This window comes from Cyanistes caeruleus, chromosome 6 (assembly GCF_971803275.1).
Source record: "Cyanistes caeruleus chromosome 6, bCyaCae1.hap1.1, whole genome shotgun sequence".
NCBI lineage: Eukaryota > Metazoa > Chordata > Aves > Passeriformes > Paridae > Cyanistes > Cyanistes caeruleus.
In genome coordinates this window covers 11,421,392-11,437,905 of record NC_141706.1, presented here as the reverse complement: position 1 = coordinate 11,437,905, position 16,514 = coordinate 11,421,392, and the positions used below count along the sequence as shown (strand labels likewise).

The window sequence follows — 16,514 nt, the reverse complement described above, 5'->3', positions numbered from 1 at the left end:
GTACTCCTATTTTATACACATACTTCTACTCTCAAAAAAACTTTCTATGTCATCTTATAAGTAACAGGCATCTTTGCCTTCCAAGGGAACAGTCCTGCCCACGTATTTGCATATGCAGTGCTGAGCACCCCATACAGCTCAACAGTAACAATAGCAAAGAAATTCTGCATAACAAGCTGTTTTCACAACAACTGCAACCAGTTATTGTCCATTTCTATTAGTGAACATAAAATTGCTACTCTGCACACTCAGCTCCAAGCACAGCAATAACCAGATCACTGTAATCTTTTCCAATGTTCACATTCACCAACACTCCCTGAACAGATCTAACACAGCCTCTGTTCACCTGTGTTCTTAAAAACTGCCATAGTGCAAACGTCATGAATTTGCCAAGAAAGAACTCAGTCTACTCCAATACTCAGCAATTCACCTCAATTATCAGAAGAGCTATATATAGTTTGAACAATACTAGGGGAAATACAGAGTAACTCACACAATATAACAAGAAAGTTGCTTCAAATTTTAGCAATTTGGCTGAAATAAGTAATTTGCTCAAGAGGCTGTTACTTTTTTCTAAAGCTCGTAAAAGCAGAGATAAGAGAAAACATTCTTCCAAATAATTTTGCCCATATTTTTCTTATCCTGCAAAGGTCACATTCCCACCTTGTTTTTGTATTTGTGGCTTTCAGTGACTTCAAGGTCACCTTTTTCAAGACAACAGAGGTCACATTTGCATGAAGGAAGCCTAAAGAAATGCACTAACTTTTCACTGTCACTTCTGAACACCACAGATACATTTAAAATCAGGAAAGGTTTATACAACTGAAACTTACTCGACATTCCCTGCAGGTCTTGGTTAACATTCGTTGACCTTCTGCCAGCACTTTGCCTCCGTAGATACACTTGGCTGTAATTTGAGAGAAGAAGGAGGGAGATTAAGACTTAATTAAATCAGTATTTAAGCAGGAAATAAATGCAAGGTATAACACAGAAGTAAAACCAGTATTCACATACACTGAAAAGATATCAATACATTAAAAATACAATGCGCATTTTGCTTTCATCAGAAGTTAGTATCACATATAATTACAAACAAAGTAACAAACAATAAATTAATTTTAAGAGAAAAGTAGCCTCCTGATCCAAACTAAAGAGAGGGAATGGGAGCATAAAACATGTCCCGGACTAACCTATCATTCAATAGAAAATATTTTCACTATTGACATCATGTATAGTAGCTACAGTATTTGTTACTAGAGGTCCTCATGACTCACTTCAAGAACTGGAGACATTTATTAGTGGGCAGTTCATCACAAGAATAATGTAACACAGATTTCAATTAAGCCTTCGCTTTTTTTATGGGCACAAAGGTGGACTCTTCAACTTGAAGGAGGACTCCACAAACAGATTAGATGCAGTGAATGACTGTACTGAATCAACAAACCGCAAAAATATATTTCAAGAAAATATTCTTCAAGCACATATGAAATAGGCAGATTTTCCTAGGAAACTGAGAACTCCTACTGCAAAATTCTTGTCTGACGTTTTGACCCTTGTACCAAAGGTAAGTGGCACCACAAATGAACCAACAGACTGGAACATGATCATTCCTCATTCACTTCACGGCAAAGTCACCTAGTTTGGGACTACTGCCACCATGAAGAAGGCAACCTTCATCAGGGCCACAGCAGCAAACAGCTTGGTCAATCACAGTCCCCATGCAACAACATGTCTAAATTCCAATTCCAGAGAAGGACAGTAAATCCATCAATTAGAGAGAACAGCTATACTGTTTCAATCTCACACAAATCAAGTACCCACTATAAAAAAGCGGCCTTCATTACAAACCAGATCAATGCTAAACACTGATAAAATAACTTTCTGCTGTGGCATTGCACCTCTTTCTCTTTGTACTTGGCCAGTAAAAGTCTGACCTGTGACTCTGAAAGGAAAGCTTAAAGGTGTGAATCCTATGTTGCAACTGAACCGTGCTTTAAAGTTTTGCAGAGCAAAGCCACATGCACAGTAGAAGTGTTCAGAGTAGTCTGTTCTCAAAAGACACACTCTCTCTATCTAGGACTGTTTTACCTAAGTTTCCCTCCTGAGTGTCCAGGTAAGGGAAGCACTCACAGGTGCAAGTGTGTCCCCCTTACAGGTGATTCCAATAATTCCACAGCAGCAACTATTATAGCCAGATTGATTCCCAAGTTTTAAGCAGAAGAGACTGCTAGATTAATCTTCATGAACCTTCAGACATAAATTTGCTTCTAATGACTCCTTGTGAAAATGCTCATTCCTTCAAAAAGAAAGAGAATTATTTATGATTTTCAGGATAACTCAGTTTTCATATCACTAAGACATTTAAAAATAGGTATCCTGGTTTTCTTTGTTTTTCAAAAGCAGCCCTCGTTTTTATGCCTTCTTGTGATCTCACTTCTGAAGAAAACGTCAGATGAAGAAGCTTTGTTTGAATTAGGAATCCCAGTAACTATTTTTAGGAGAATTTGAATTAGAGACATTTCCTTTTTCTTTCCGTCTGTTCTCCTGACATGACTGCTTTAAACACAAGAATGGACACACTGGAAAGCAAGTTAGTGTACGATTCAGAAAAATTATATTTAAAACAAGATTTTAGTCTTTTGCCAAATATTATTTGAAATACTAACACAAGGTGTCAGGGATCAAAACTAACTGCCTAAACCCCTTAACCTATCAGACATTAGAGCTTTGTTCATTGACCCTTAACTAAGATGGGAAAGTGTTCAATAACCCAGCCATTCAATAATCCCTAGAGGCAGCAAATTAAAACTGATGGTTCTATCAGAGCTAAATAGAAAAAGCACAGAGAAAATAACACCTGCAGTGCAGCTCTTTGGAAAACCTCTGTGATTACTACTATCTACCTAGAGGTGACTAACTGTGGTCCTAGCACATCATTTTGTCAAAGAGCTGGCATTTACAATCAATTTCAATCAACTTCCATACGTCTCTTCCATTGACTGACATGCTGAGTTCTTGTCAGAATAATGAGTCGAGTTTGTGCCAGTCACTGACAAAAGGTATGTCTGACTGTTCATCTTCCCATTACAAATAACAGGAACAGTTTATTCATGAGGGCATACACTGAATCTACAATTTTGTGCCCTACAATTTCTTTGTGTCAGATTTTGACTTTTGTGCATACATACAGTTTTATGAAAGAACTTCCTAGACTTTCAGTGTTACAAATAAAAATATTTTGAGACAAAAATACAGGTCAGCACGGCCACTTTACCACCCAAGTACTCTGCTCATGGACACCTTTTAGTATGCAGAATATTCATGCTGACATACAGCTGAGAGAAGTAAGATTACATGAGAAACAAGAGCAAGTGCACAATCACAGCTGCATATTTGTGCAAGGATATTTGTGCACAGAACTAATGAATTCAGTGACTGAAGAAAGGTGACAGAATGTTAAAAAAGTGTTATTATTTTCCTAATAAATCCTAAAATAACTCAACATCCCTGTACTAATAAATTATTGAAAAGCTCACACATGAAGTTTACTCATCTTCCAGAACAGATCAGAGGAAAGAGAATTTGTGCCTATGATACAACTGACATTAGTATACAGCCAATAAATATAAAATTTTCAGACATATAAAATATAAAATTTTCTTGCATAAATTGTCTTTGTTCCTTGTACTACTATTTAAGTAAAAAATACTGAATATTCCTTCCATAATCGTTACTTAACAGCTTTCATTCTCAGAAAAAGGGACTGAAAGCTGACAATAACACAAATCACAAAATTTACTTAACTTTTCCTTCTTCTCATTAATTTATTTTGAGGTTAATTACAGCAAACTACAGCTCCACGCAGTGATATTAGCCAGGGTCTGATGTTATGTCATGTTTATTTTAAAGAACAGCTTTTTAACTTGAGAGAAAATACAGGAGAAAAGATAACACCTTGGTTAGTCATCACAAAGGAAAGATCCGACCATAGGCTTGATGCTCCTCAACACCAAGAGGAGATACAAACTGGAGCCAAGTCAATCTTCCCAGACCCCAAAAGGATGAATAATTTTACACTAACAATAGGTAAAAATAGTACCTCAGAAATTTGCATTGCTTGTTCATTTCTAAGCAATTATTTATTTTCCTCTTAAAACATGTTTGCCACTATGACTCATGTTACCTGAATTACCAGGACCTCTGAAAATCATTACAGAATGTGCCTGCTGGCAGACAAGTTTAACTCTAGTAAAATCAAACGAAAAATGGCAAAGTCTGTGTGATGTACTCACCCTTGCACACTTTGCAGCACTGGCTTTCTGCGTGCACAGGGAGAGCATCGGGAGGACATTCAAGAGGGGGACAGGACATCCTTCGGCATTCCACAACTCCACTCTGAGCACAAGGTTTTAAGACAAAATTCAACTACTGCTGTTGCAATTAGTGAGTATTTTATAAAAAACTTAAGAACTATTTAAGTAAATGAAAATACCATTCTAGATTATAAACCTATCCTTCAGTAACAGAGTAACAGATTTAATCCCACACAACTACAAAATTAATCAGAGTGCAACTGAAGGTGAATTGCCTCCAGTATTTTGGTACGTATTACTGGTTTTACACCCCATTCCCAGAGCAAAATACATCAACTGGAAAACATAAGTCAAGAACATAAGCCCTATTTTCTGTAGGCTATTCCAGTAATCTTTGAGCTTTTTAACAATCAAGTTTCTATTTTCCTGAGCAAACAAAGGCTCTCTTCAGATATTTATCAAATAATTTGAAGGATACAAGTTCTACATACTAATTCTATTTCTGTCTCTTCTATTTTTCAGTCTGATAAATGCTGAAAATGAATCTGCAAGTTGTTACCATGCAAGATGCAACTAAGCATCTATGAATACTATTAAGATAATGCCTCCTTTCTGAAAAAGCTACTGCTGTTGAAACAATTTCAAACTAAAAACAGACAATGCCACCCCTTCACCCCAAAACCACGAAGTTCTCACAGCTGTAATTAGAACAGATAAGAAAGCAATGTCAAGGGAAAGCAGATTTTATGTATGAAGCTTAAAAATAAGCAATGTCAAAATGTCATTTTACCACTTCCCTCTCTGTTGTCCATGCTGCCACTAGATGCATACTAAAAGCATAGCAATTCTCAGAGTGAACATTATGTATTCAAAGGCCATTTTCACATTTTCATTAGATCCTATCCTTGAAACTCTTCAGAAATTCTTACTTTGCATGTGCAATTCCTGCAATGATCATCTTCAACCCATGAGTCTTTGTCTCTGAAGATCAATCCATTTACTTGACAAGTCTTCTCACAATGACAGTCTTCCAATTGACTCAGTCTTGTTTCTGCATAATTTAACTATAAATGAAAGTAATGTGATAAAATTTCTGCAATTCAAACACATGATTTAAAAAAGCAAAAACCAGTATACTTATATTTAGCCAAACCAACTTTGACTACAACCTTCAAAACACCGAACTAGGAAATCAGCAGGTATAAACTGACCCTATTCCTCAGATTTTGCTGGAGTTAGTATATGGTCATCCCACACTATGATCAGTGGAGAAACCATGCTGCTGGAGTAAACCCTGGGCTTGTGGCTAGCTCTAAACACTCCTTGCTGTTGCAATAAAAATACTTAATGTATTGAAATATACTTAATGCATATGAAAGCTTAGTGTTTAGCAGTAAGTATGTGCACTCCTTTCCTGCCCATAAAAATAACTGAAAGATGACAGGCCTCTGTTAAAAAACATTTTTCTTCTGGCAAAATAAATACAAGACTTAAAAAAAACCCCAAAAAAAACCCACCAAAACCATCAAAATTTACATGGAAAATTTTGTGATTCATAAATGTATTCCTGGCTGTATAAACCCATGATGTAAATAAACCAGATTGCCGCATCCATCAATGAACTCAAGTGCTTGATTTTTCTTGATTTTAATCGAAGTCAAGCTTGAACCTTTTTGACTTCCAGCAAGGGGAGACTCAGTAGAAATCTCTGTGCTGGAAGTCTCCATGTAACAAACACATCTGATTACAAAGCACACTGTAGTGGAGGCTCATAATTCACCAAAAGAAGTTCTATTCCACTCAAAGAAGCACAGGAGATGCCCTGACTGATTCCAGTAGATTGTTAAGGCTAGATTAATTATTTTAGCCATTACATTTAAAGAGGAACTAACAGTATTCTAGCCCAGTAGTGCGGAATGCTGCAATTAGCACAATCCTTTTCTCCTGCAGCAAATTAATATTTTTAGCCAGATTCTAACACCCTGACATACAGTATGTCTCTATTTAAGGACACAAGATTAAATCAACTGAACATATCTACTGGAAAGATTCAGAAATAATTCAAATTAGGGGAAAAAAAAAAAAAGCTTTAAAAGCTAGTACTTATTAGTCTTTAAAAGGTAGGAAGAGGACTTAAGGGTGACTAGCTTGTTACAAGTCATTATGAAATGCTCCTTTCATAGCACTCTGTGGCAATCTGCCATAGTAAATGCTCTGCTGAACCACTTACATAGGCTCTGTGTCCCACTCTGAGCCCCCCAGACTCAGGAGAGGTACAGAAAGGGAGGGAACCTCCTTTTCCTGCTTTAATTCTGCACAACTTCCATAGCTACTAAAATTATTTGAGCCTGACACTAGTAGCTGGATGTTTCCCTCCTAGGCAAGCCCCACTCTGAGTGTCCATAACTTTATATAAACTGCACATTCACATTCATTGCAAACAACCCTTGCTCACCTATAAAATGCTGTGATACATCTGTAAGCAAACATATTGAGAGAGAAGCTGAAATCCTGGATATAGTGGAGCCAAAAAGCAACAAAAGAAACCAAACCACTTTTCCAAAACATCTTGTTCACACTCTGCATCTCTTGGTGCAGGATCAGGAGCTAGGGATGCTCGCTCCTGTAGATTAGTAAACCACTCTCTGACCGCCTGCCAGGCCAAACAGCATCTCTGCAGGCAGCTGCACAGCCCTTCAAAACCTTGACAGGCATCATCCCCACAAAATATACTTGCATCTACATTAGTAACTTGTGGCTATTGTGGTTAGGACTTGAAACGCAGATACAAACCTTAATGCTTCCCTCCAGACACCCCCAATTCTAACTTGCATTTGTCTACCAAGTTAATTTCCTTTCCTGCTGCAAGCATTTTGCCTGGACAACAGGAAACAACTGCAACAAAACAGTCAGTGGACTGCTGTAACAGAAAAGGAATTTGCAATGAAGGATTATGCCAGCACCACTTTATGAAAGCACAGAGTCTTTGCAGTATAAACACCATGCTATGTGCTTCCCTTCATAAAGTACTAGCAAGCAAAAATATAATTAACATCAGAGAAAGCAAGTTACTCGGTACACTGCATAATTGGAACTTTCTCATACCACCATCAAGGCTCAAAATAATTGCCTCTCTTTCTCAGTACAAGTGGAAAACTGAAATAAAAGCTTCACATTTTGCATTCACATCCAGCCTGTCCAAAGCATGTCAGCTGAGTAAGAGGATTGCCAGGATAGTGCACGCACTCTCCAAAAACTTGCCCTTTCCTATTGGGAAGGGAAAGAGCACTGAAGGCAGTGCATAAAAAAGTATAATTTTTTTACATAAGCAGCACTACTATGCAAATCCTATTTTGGAAATTCCTACAGTAACTACATTGAGAGTAAAGACATCTACAGGCTAGTTGCATTTGCACTTAAATCTAAGTAATTAACATGTCAGTGCTGTTTCAAAAGAGACAATTAACTGCCTTCTCCCACAAACCAGATGGTTCATCAATATTAACCACAAAAAGTGTTCAGATTCTCCTTTAACACAGATCAGTGGTTTGGTCGCTTCTAAAACACAGTTTCCTATACCAAAACTTCAGCACAGCCTTGCTGAAGGGCCTTGGCTTTACACAGGCAACCTCGGTGTTTTGTAGGAGCAGAACCTAAAGAAAATTTCCAAAACTTCAAACAAAAAAATCCCCAACACTATAGATTCCTCTACATCCTATTCATGATCCAAAGCTGGAGGGGAAAAGAAGAAAGAAAGAAAGAAAAAAACCCCAAAAAAACCTGGAGCAGAATTAATGTTTACACTGATAAAAACCATTGATCAAAGGTGCTATTAAAGTCAGCACAGTCAGCAGATTCACAGGTATTTTCATTTTGGGGCCTCATTTCAATTCCCAGGAAGGAGACTACACCAGTTCTGAAGAATACACAGGACTTCCCACAATAAAACATCCCCCCTCTGACAGCATCACATAGTAAGGAAATTGTTGAGGGATTTCACTCTTTTGCTTCTGCATTTATCCCTCAGCATGAAAAGGAAAATCAAGCTAAGGTTTCTTACAAAATATCAGACTCTGGGTATTTTGTAACTCCCTTACAAATAATAAAGCAGACAACAGAAACATTATTAAGCTTAAGGAAAACCATGGAGCTATATCCATAGGACTACTGCAGACAGCAAGAAAAAAATTAGCTCTACTATGAAAATTTAGAATAATTTTCATGGTATAAGGAATGTCATGCAGAATAAACACTTTGATTTTTGTCTTAGGGAAGGAAAGAAAGGCAATAGGCAACTAAAAAAAAAAGCTTAGGTACCTACTTTTGCAGTCATTTTTGCCAGGAGTTCTTGCAAATCCATGATTCCTTGTACCAGACTTAAGAAATCACTGCAGGTTGGGCATGCTCAATAGTCAAAGATTAAAAAGAAACCAAAAAGAAAAGAAGAGAAGGAAAGACATAATAACCCATAAATAAACAACAATCTACCATACCAGATTTATCTGAACATAAAATGCAATCTGTTTATATGGAATTTTTGCCTTCTGGAAGTCAGCACATGCTAAAGTAGCAAGCCTGAAAGTATTATTTTTAAAGCAAAGAAACAATCTGTATGAAAAATCTAATACAGAGAGAACAAAAAGATTGCTACTTACTGCGGTTCAGATTAGGACACTGTGTTATATATCCATTAGGTATAAAGATGACTTTCACATCTTGAATAACACCCTTTGCAAAAGAAGAGAAAACTTTACAAACATTCACTTCAATCTGTACAAGCCCTTTCACAAGTCATTTCTTCAGTGGATACAAAAAAAAATTACCAGCTCACTCTACTTGAGAGGAAAATAACTGAAGATGAACAAAATCTAACAACTCCTCCTATCTCTCTTTGTGTTTGGATATTACATCGATAATACTGCTTTCTCTTTTGTTATTGCCAAACATAAACTGCTTAAACGTCTTTAAATGGGGTGAGACTGGTGAAAAAAGCAGTGAAATAATATCTGTTGCTCAAGCCAATGACACACCTTTCGAAAAGACAAGAAGAAAACGCAGTAAAACTCTTATTTTTTTTTAACCAAATAAGACTGTGAAATCAAACACTGAAAAGACAAGTACCTAGTGCCAGATGTAAGTAACAGTTTACAATTCCATTGCTTCATTTCACTAAGCTTCCTAGCTCTGTATCTCAACAGGCAGTTCAGGTAATTGTGCCATTAGTCAGAATTAAATCCTCTCTCTCGCCCAAGCAGATAGAGAGATGCCCTATGCAGGACTGGCAGAAGATCAGTGCAAGTTGTTCAGGGTTCCTAAACCAAAACGAGCACGAGAGTGAGGAGGCAGGACCTAAAGGTCCAGTGCCCCCTGCACCTTGTGTAGTCCCTGCCTTGCAAGGATACCCCCAATGGAAGCAGCAGATGCCCAGTGTCCCTGCACACCTGGGGTGTGAAGAACCCTAGACACTTCAGACAGTTCAGAAAATGCTGAAACTTGTGTTTGCTCCTTTAAGCTCAGGATGAAGCATTTGCTGCATCTCTGTAGTACTGTGCAATGTACTTACTTCACAGGATCCAATGGCTTTAATAATGTCATGGCCACTACGGGAAAGGAGCAAAGGAAATCAAGGGACTTTTAGTGCTGATATTTGCACTTTCCCTGACTCTTAATCAGATGTTGTGACACAGCTCTATCTCCTCACAGACATAGAAAAATTTCTTTAATCTGAAATTTATCATAGCAGGAGTTATTATCTAATTAAGTTACTGATTTGCCAGACTGTGCTTTAATTTTCAGTTAAATTGCAATAGCGTGAATTTTGCAGACCAAGGACATCATCACTTGCTCACAGACACTCATACTTCACCCATAAATACAGGCCTCAGATAGTCCTCAAAGCCTGGCAAGGCAAGTAACATTTACATGTAATCAGCAAGCACTGTTTCCTGCTTACTGTCTCACTATCAAATATTAATTGAAAATATTAATAGATATAATCAAATTACCCTGTCTTTCTTTCAGAATTATATACATTTACTAACTTTTTCACCTATGAGAATAATGAAACCATAAGTAATACTGTCACTGGAAATGGAACATCCTGAAAGCCATTTTACATACTTTCCGTCAGCAGTTATCAGTGAGAAATTAGAAGGTGAGGCATAAAAATATATTCCAACACTTAAGCCTCTGCAGTGAAAAGCTCAACCAAGAGTAAATGAGATTATAAAGTTCCATCAGACCATATTGCCTAGCTAACAAGACACCATCCAGAGAGAAGTGATTTTTCTCTTCAGCTTTTTTTTTCTTTATTTTTTTTTCTTTAGGTGCATCTTCAAATGTGTTTCTTGCATCAGAGTCACATTGCTCAATTGTCTTTTGGACAGATTTGTATTTAGACATAGCCTGAAGAAGAAACACACCTATTTTATGTGTCTTTATTTCTGGCTACATGAAAGCATATTACTATGTAATAACATATGAATATGAACTTCAATTCACTAACATATATGACTTCTAGGTCTATAAACCATCTGAAAATGAATTATTATGATCAAACATAGAAGCAGACCGGGAAGAAATTTTGCTGATGTATTTTTTTAATAGAAAGACTTAATTGTAGGCAAATACTTATTAGAGCCATAAGTATTGTAGCAAATATGAAAAAACTCTGATTATCCCTGCTTCAGCATTAAGTCTAGGCTGCCAAGAGCTTGGATTTTTCCTTAACAGTGTGATGTCAGTGGTCAAAATGTTTCCAGTTTTTCCATTCCCTAGAAGACATCACCTTTATGTTACCAATAAAACCATTTGGCTAATGACAATCAAAGCTTCAGCTCAGCATCAGGACTTGCTACCTTGAAAAACCTTCATCTGGTGCAGGCAGATTACCAGCTACAATATGAAATTCAGGTCTGCAGCACTAAATATCAAGCCAATCCCATGAGAACATAATGCAAAAAGCCCAGTTTATTGCACTTCTCAGATACCTACTAAATAGAACAGTCCTCACACATTCTGTGAAAAGGTTCATATATTCCATGAGCTTTCCATTTCTGCATTTTCATTTCCTCCATTGCCTTCCATCCTCTTTAAAACCTACTACCCCCAGAGAGTAAATGTGACCCACACAGCTGTGCAAGTTGCACTGGCCAGTGTTAGGAAAGGCTCTATACGTGGGCACCAGCAGACATGTCTGAAACTCCCGTGCCTTGGCAAAGCCATGCCAACAGCCCAGATTTCCCCTCCATCAGCACCAAGCTGCTCCACTCAAGGCAGCCATGCCAGGCACCTGAACACCTGCCCAGAGCCCCACACTGAGTTTCACCTTAGTCCATACAACTCCAAGTCCAAAATTATTACAGAGCAACATGACTATATAAATTATATACAAGATACTGCGCAATAAAGATACCAATATGCTTCTCAAGCACCTAATATACAATCCCCAGACACAAGCAGGATCAATAGAGCCTACTCTAGTAGTTATGAAAACTACTGTCTTGCAACATAAATCACCTTCTAACCAAGGCATTAATAAGCTTATTTCTGCACTAGCTCTTTGGAGGGACCCTTAGGAGGAAGAGGTCTCCTCAGCAATAAAACAAATTTTGCAGATAATTCTGATCCTGACAGCAATGAGATCCATCCTAAAGAGTGTTCCACAGATATCTGCTGTCAATCTTTTTCTCCCTTCTGCTGCATTTTCTTAAGCTTCCTAACCTGATGATAATGGTATTCCTTAGCCCTGAAACAAACCCTGAGTTTGTGTGGTTTCCTGGCTCTATTCAGCACAGGGCTAATTTTTGCAGCAGCCAGGAGAGAGCATGGCTGGGACATGGTGATTATTTTACAGTACTCACACCACTGCAGGAGACATGGGAAGGAACTGTCTCCCATGGAGGAGGAGCTCCTTATGGTCAGGAAAAGTGTGGAAGATGGAGCCATCTTGTACCATCTATTATCAGGAAAGTGTCAATAATTTATTTTCCTACATATTTTGTTAATAATTAATAATATTGTTAATAATTAATAATTATTGTTAATAATTGTTAATATTGTTGCTGTTACTGTTCATTTTCTTATCTCTTTCTTGTAAACCATTCTTACCTATACCCATCATCTTCACCTTTTGTGCCTCTAATTCTGAACTTCATTCCACCACAGTAGGAAGTGGGAAGGAAAGGAGGAGTGAGAGAGAGCAAGGTGTGATTTGAGAGAGTCTTGGTGGGGGGTACTGAACTGGGGAGTACCATTCACAAACCATGACAGCCTTAATTTATCCACCCATTATTCTATACCACTTATATCCCACCCAGGTCCTACCTTCCAACTGTATAGATACAGACATATAAATACACACAATCACAGGTATCATTTCCATAGTCAATGGCCATCTGTCCAAGATGTCTGTTGAGTTCATTTAGTCCATGACTGTGGGTTCCATCCACTGTAGATGTCTCCCAGGACAGAAGGGCTGGTATGCTGCTGGCTGGTTGCTGAACCAGGAACTCAAGACTGGTGTATCTGGAGCAGACCTACTCACTGTCCATGGCAGTCATGACATACAGTGACAGTGTCGTGCAACAACCAGTATTATAAAAACAACTTAACAGAACAGACTATTCTTATCCAAAAATCAAATCCCCTTGTGCCACACATCATGCTTCCCTGTCTCTCGGCATTACCTACCAAGCAGACCCCAGTCCTCGAGCAAAAACAATTCCATGAAGGGGCTTGCTTTTGCTTGAGTTGCTCCTCTCTGGAGTCGCCAACAGCATTCTTCTTGCAAATACTGACACTTTATCAGAATCCTGTAGCTCTTCAGGGGTGAACTCCCAAACCACTAGAGCAGAGAATTTCTCTAAATACCAGCCCATTTTCTCCCACTCATGATTTTTCCCCCTCAGGGCAGATCTCTGAATGACCCTCCCAGAAACCTCTGTACTGACTCTAAAAAACATAAAAAACATAAAAAACATGAGAAAACATAGCAACAAGGACTTGCTTTCCTTTAATTTCCAAATGAAATTAAAAATTCTCAAAAGCTGTTTTAACAGGACAGAAGGATGAAGAGAGGGTGAAAAGCTGTGGAAAATCATGTCCCCCGCTTTACCCCACAGACTAGATATGACTATTCATGGACTCCCCACAGAAGAACCCACGGTAAAGGCAGGAAAACAACAATGAAAACACATCCAAAATAACAGTCATTGCCCTTGATGTTATCAAGTCATAAGCAGATATCAGACAGACCAGCAACAAACTAATCCTGATCCCCCTCCCTGCACTGAAAAAGATCACTGAGGGAAACATTAGGGAATAGATAAGAGGTTAGGCACCACAACCACATGAAAAAGCCAGGCAATATTGTGGCCAGTGCTCCATACCTAATACTACAGTCGCTTAGAGCAAGTAAATTATCAACCCACTCTAGCTCTGTTGTTGTTTCCACCCCTCCTGCCACACACTGGCCGCCAATTAAGGCTGTCCTGGTTTAGGAATGGTACTGCCCAATTCATTATATCCATCAAGACTCTCCCAAACCCCAGGCTGTTCTCTCTCCATCCCCCTTCCTCCACCCCTCCACGCTGTGGCAGGATGGATTTGAGAACTGAAGACACAAAAGGTGAAGATCACAGGTTATAGATAGGCACAATTTACTGGAAAGAGCAATGAGACAAGAAAATGAACAGTAACAGTAACAATATCAATAACAAAAGGTATAAGAAAAAATCATTCACACAACAAACTTGTTTTTCCTCACACACATTTTCATGGCTCCAACACACATGCAAAAATGCTAATTTTTTTTTTAATACTCTTATTTCCCTGCAGATCTCTGTTTACACTAAGGAAAATATATATTTTTTTATATGCTAAAACAGTGAAGCTAATTATTCTGAAAAAGAAAGGGAAATCCTACTGAGCATATAAATATAAGGAAATAGATGTGTACTCTACACACTGGCAAAATTCCAAGTTTATGCAATAAGTAATTTAAAAAAAGTAAGACTTCTGAAACTCTCAAGCCAGATTTAAAAAACCATAACCAATTATATTTCCGTCCTGAAGAAATTCAGTAAAATATTCAAGCACACATAAAGCAAAGCACTTTTCAGCTTTCATTATGATCAATAAAAATTGTCAGTTCATTAGCATTCCATAAGCTACCCTGCTGTTTCCAAAGTGTTAACACATAGAAATATTAATTTACAAACATATAATATCCCAGACTTCTGAGGCTTTGACTGCCTGCATAAAATAAGAATTTAGGATGGGCAACTCCAATATAACTTCCTTTTCCTACGTAGCTATAAACATATGTTTGCCATCTGTGGAATAGTGGGAAGCAGCTGAGATAAAAAACCAACAGCTGTAGAATAAAGTAATACTATCAATTTCACTTCACAGTGACAGCTCAGCTGTTGGAGGATGAAATGCACTGTAGGTTCAGAGCAACCCTCAGGCTATCATTTAAGTCTAAAGTTGCTTTTCACCTGTTTCACAATTAAAATTGCTAGCTACTATGCTAAAATAAGTTCAGCATAATTGTCCTAGCTTGTTGGAAATCTGGGGACTGAGGGAGACATCCTCAGAAAAGAGGCAACTTGCAAAATTGTCTTAGGAACTGACAGCTTCACATGGAAACAAAGTGGGTGGTACATCACCTTGGCAACAAATCCATGACCAGATTGAGGATAGGCAGATTGGCCTATTGCTGCTTTATGGACTCCTTTCACAGATAAACACTCATACTGTGGCTACTGTTATGCAAAACAGGAATAAATATCAGAAACTTTTATGTTGTAAACAAGCTGTTTACAAATTGTCCAGAATTCCGACCAAATTTCATGCATATCATATTTCATGAGTCTAAAAACAAATAACTGGACGTATCTTGTTGACTATTTATTACTTTCCTTCTTCACGTGTGTCCTGGGGTGACTTTATGATGCTTGTATCCCCAGTCACCTTGTTTATGTTACATATTAATTTCTGCACCTTTGAGACTGGGTCTGAGAGTGAAGTAGGGGAAGAAGAAGCTGTAGTTTGTGTTGAGAAAGAGCCCTCATTCCCTGACATCCTGCTCCTGGACTGTGTTGTCTGCAGCACAGACAGGAAGCAGGACAGCACTCTCTTTTGCTTTTGGTTAGTTTTTAGCTAGCTGAAGCAGAGAAGCTCCCCTGACGGCTTTTTTTCCTTTTTCCTTGGACCTGTTCAAACCTGCTCTGGACTGAAAACCCAGACAAACCCCAGGAGCTCATGCCTGTGGCTCACCGGAGCCTCAGCCTTGGCACTTGCCAGCACCAGAGGGACTGATAAAATCCTGAGTGAGCTGAGCAAGATCCCATGAAAAGGACTTTTTCTGGATTTTCCATCTCATCAAACAGCAAGAGGCTTTACTGTTTAATATTATTCAATTTCTGTTAAAGAAACAGTTTTTTTCCACTCTTCTCCAAGGAAATATTTTTCCTGAACCAAATGGGGGAGGGACCCCATTTGGAGGTTCTCTCCCAAATTTGCCCTAAACTAGGACAAATAAAACATGCCATTTCATATCTGCTTACCTTAAAGAAACCATGTTTCCTGTTTCTCTGTCCGAGCCATAAACTGCTTTCAGGTGTCAAATTCATTTCTGGGGGATCTATGACACGTTCATAAATCCTGTAAAGGGAAGACATTGCATTTACTTGAATTTTCTCTTTCTGCTGAAAACTTCTTTGACAAAATCAGGTAACAATAAAAGATGGAAAATAGAACCAAAAATAAAACCCCTAGAAGATTTTAATTAAGCAGAGCATTTATCATTGATCACAGTAAAGAAAGTATATTACAACTTTAAAATAAATAAAAAAAAAATAAAATCATAAATATATGAAGACTCCATAAAATTGAAACTATCCTTGTGCAGTTATGCAGCACTAGACTAAAGAAATACAATGCCAGAACCCACCACAGTAGGGAATAAAATAGGACCACCTTAGTCTAAGGCTGTCTTTCAAAATCTACTGCAATCACACACAAGGTCCAACCAAATCCATCAACCCCTTGGGGCTTTCAGACTGGTAAGAACTTTGAATAGACTTTACAAAAGAACTTTATGACACCCTACTCTCTTTCTTTTTTTTTGCCCCTCTGTGGGAGTCAGCCTGACTAAAACACAGGATTTCTTAGCCAAGCCTCAGTTTTAAGCCCTGG

General features: G+C 38.1%; 1 protein-coding gene across 5 annotated transcripts in view; it reads right to left on the bottom strand.

Annotated features, from left to right (window-relative positions):
- NELL1 (neural EGFL like 1) overlaps nucleotides 1-16,514 on the bottom strand; it is a 324,035-nt gene that overhangs the window by 244,510 nt on the left and 63,011 nt on the right. For all 5 annotated transcript variants that reach the window (XM_086894121.1, XM_086894124.1, XM_086894122.1 and 2 more), the window contains exons 5-10: nucleotides 15,884-15,980; nucleotides 8,969-9,041; nucleotides 8,635-8,717; nucleotides 5,243-5,377; nucleotides 4,293-4,395; nucleotides 834-907 (exon numbers count right to left, since the gene is read on the bottom strand). In XM_086894121.1, coding sequence (XP_086750247.1) covers nucleotides 834-907; nucleotides 4,293-4,395; nucleotides 5,243-5,377; nucleotides 8,635-8,717; nucleotides 8,969-9,041; nucleotides 15,884-15,980 — 565 coding nt within the window. The remainder of the gene's footprint in view (nucleotides 1-833; nucleotides 908-4,292; nucleotides 4,396-5,242; nucleotides 5,378-8,634; nucleotides 8,718-8,968; nucleotides 9,042-15,883; nucleotides 15,981-16,514) is intronic.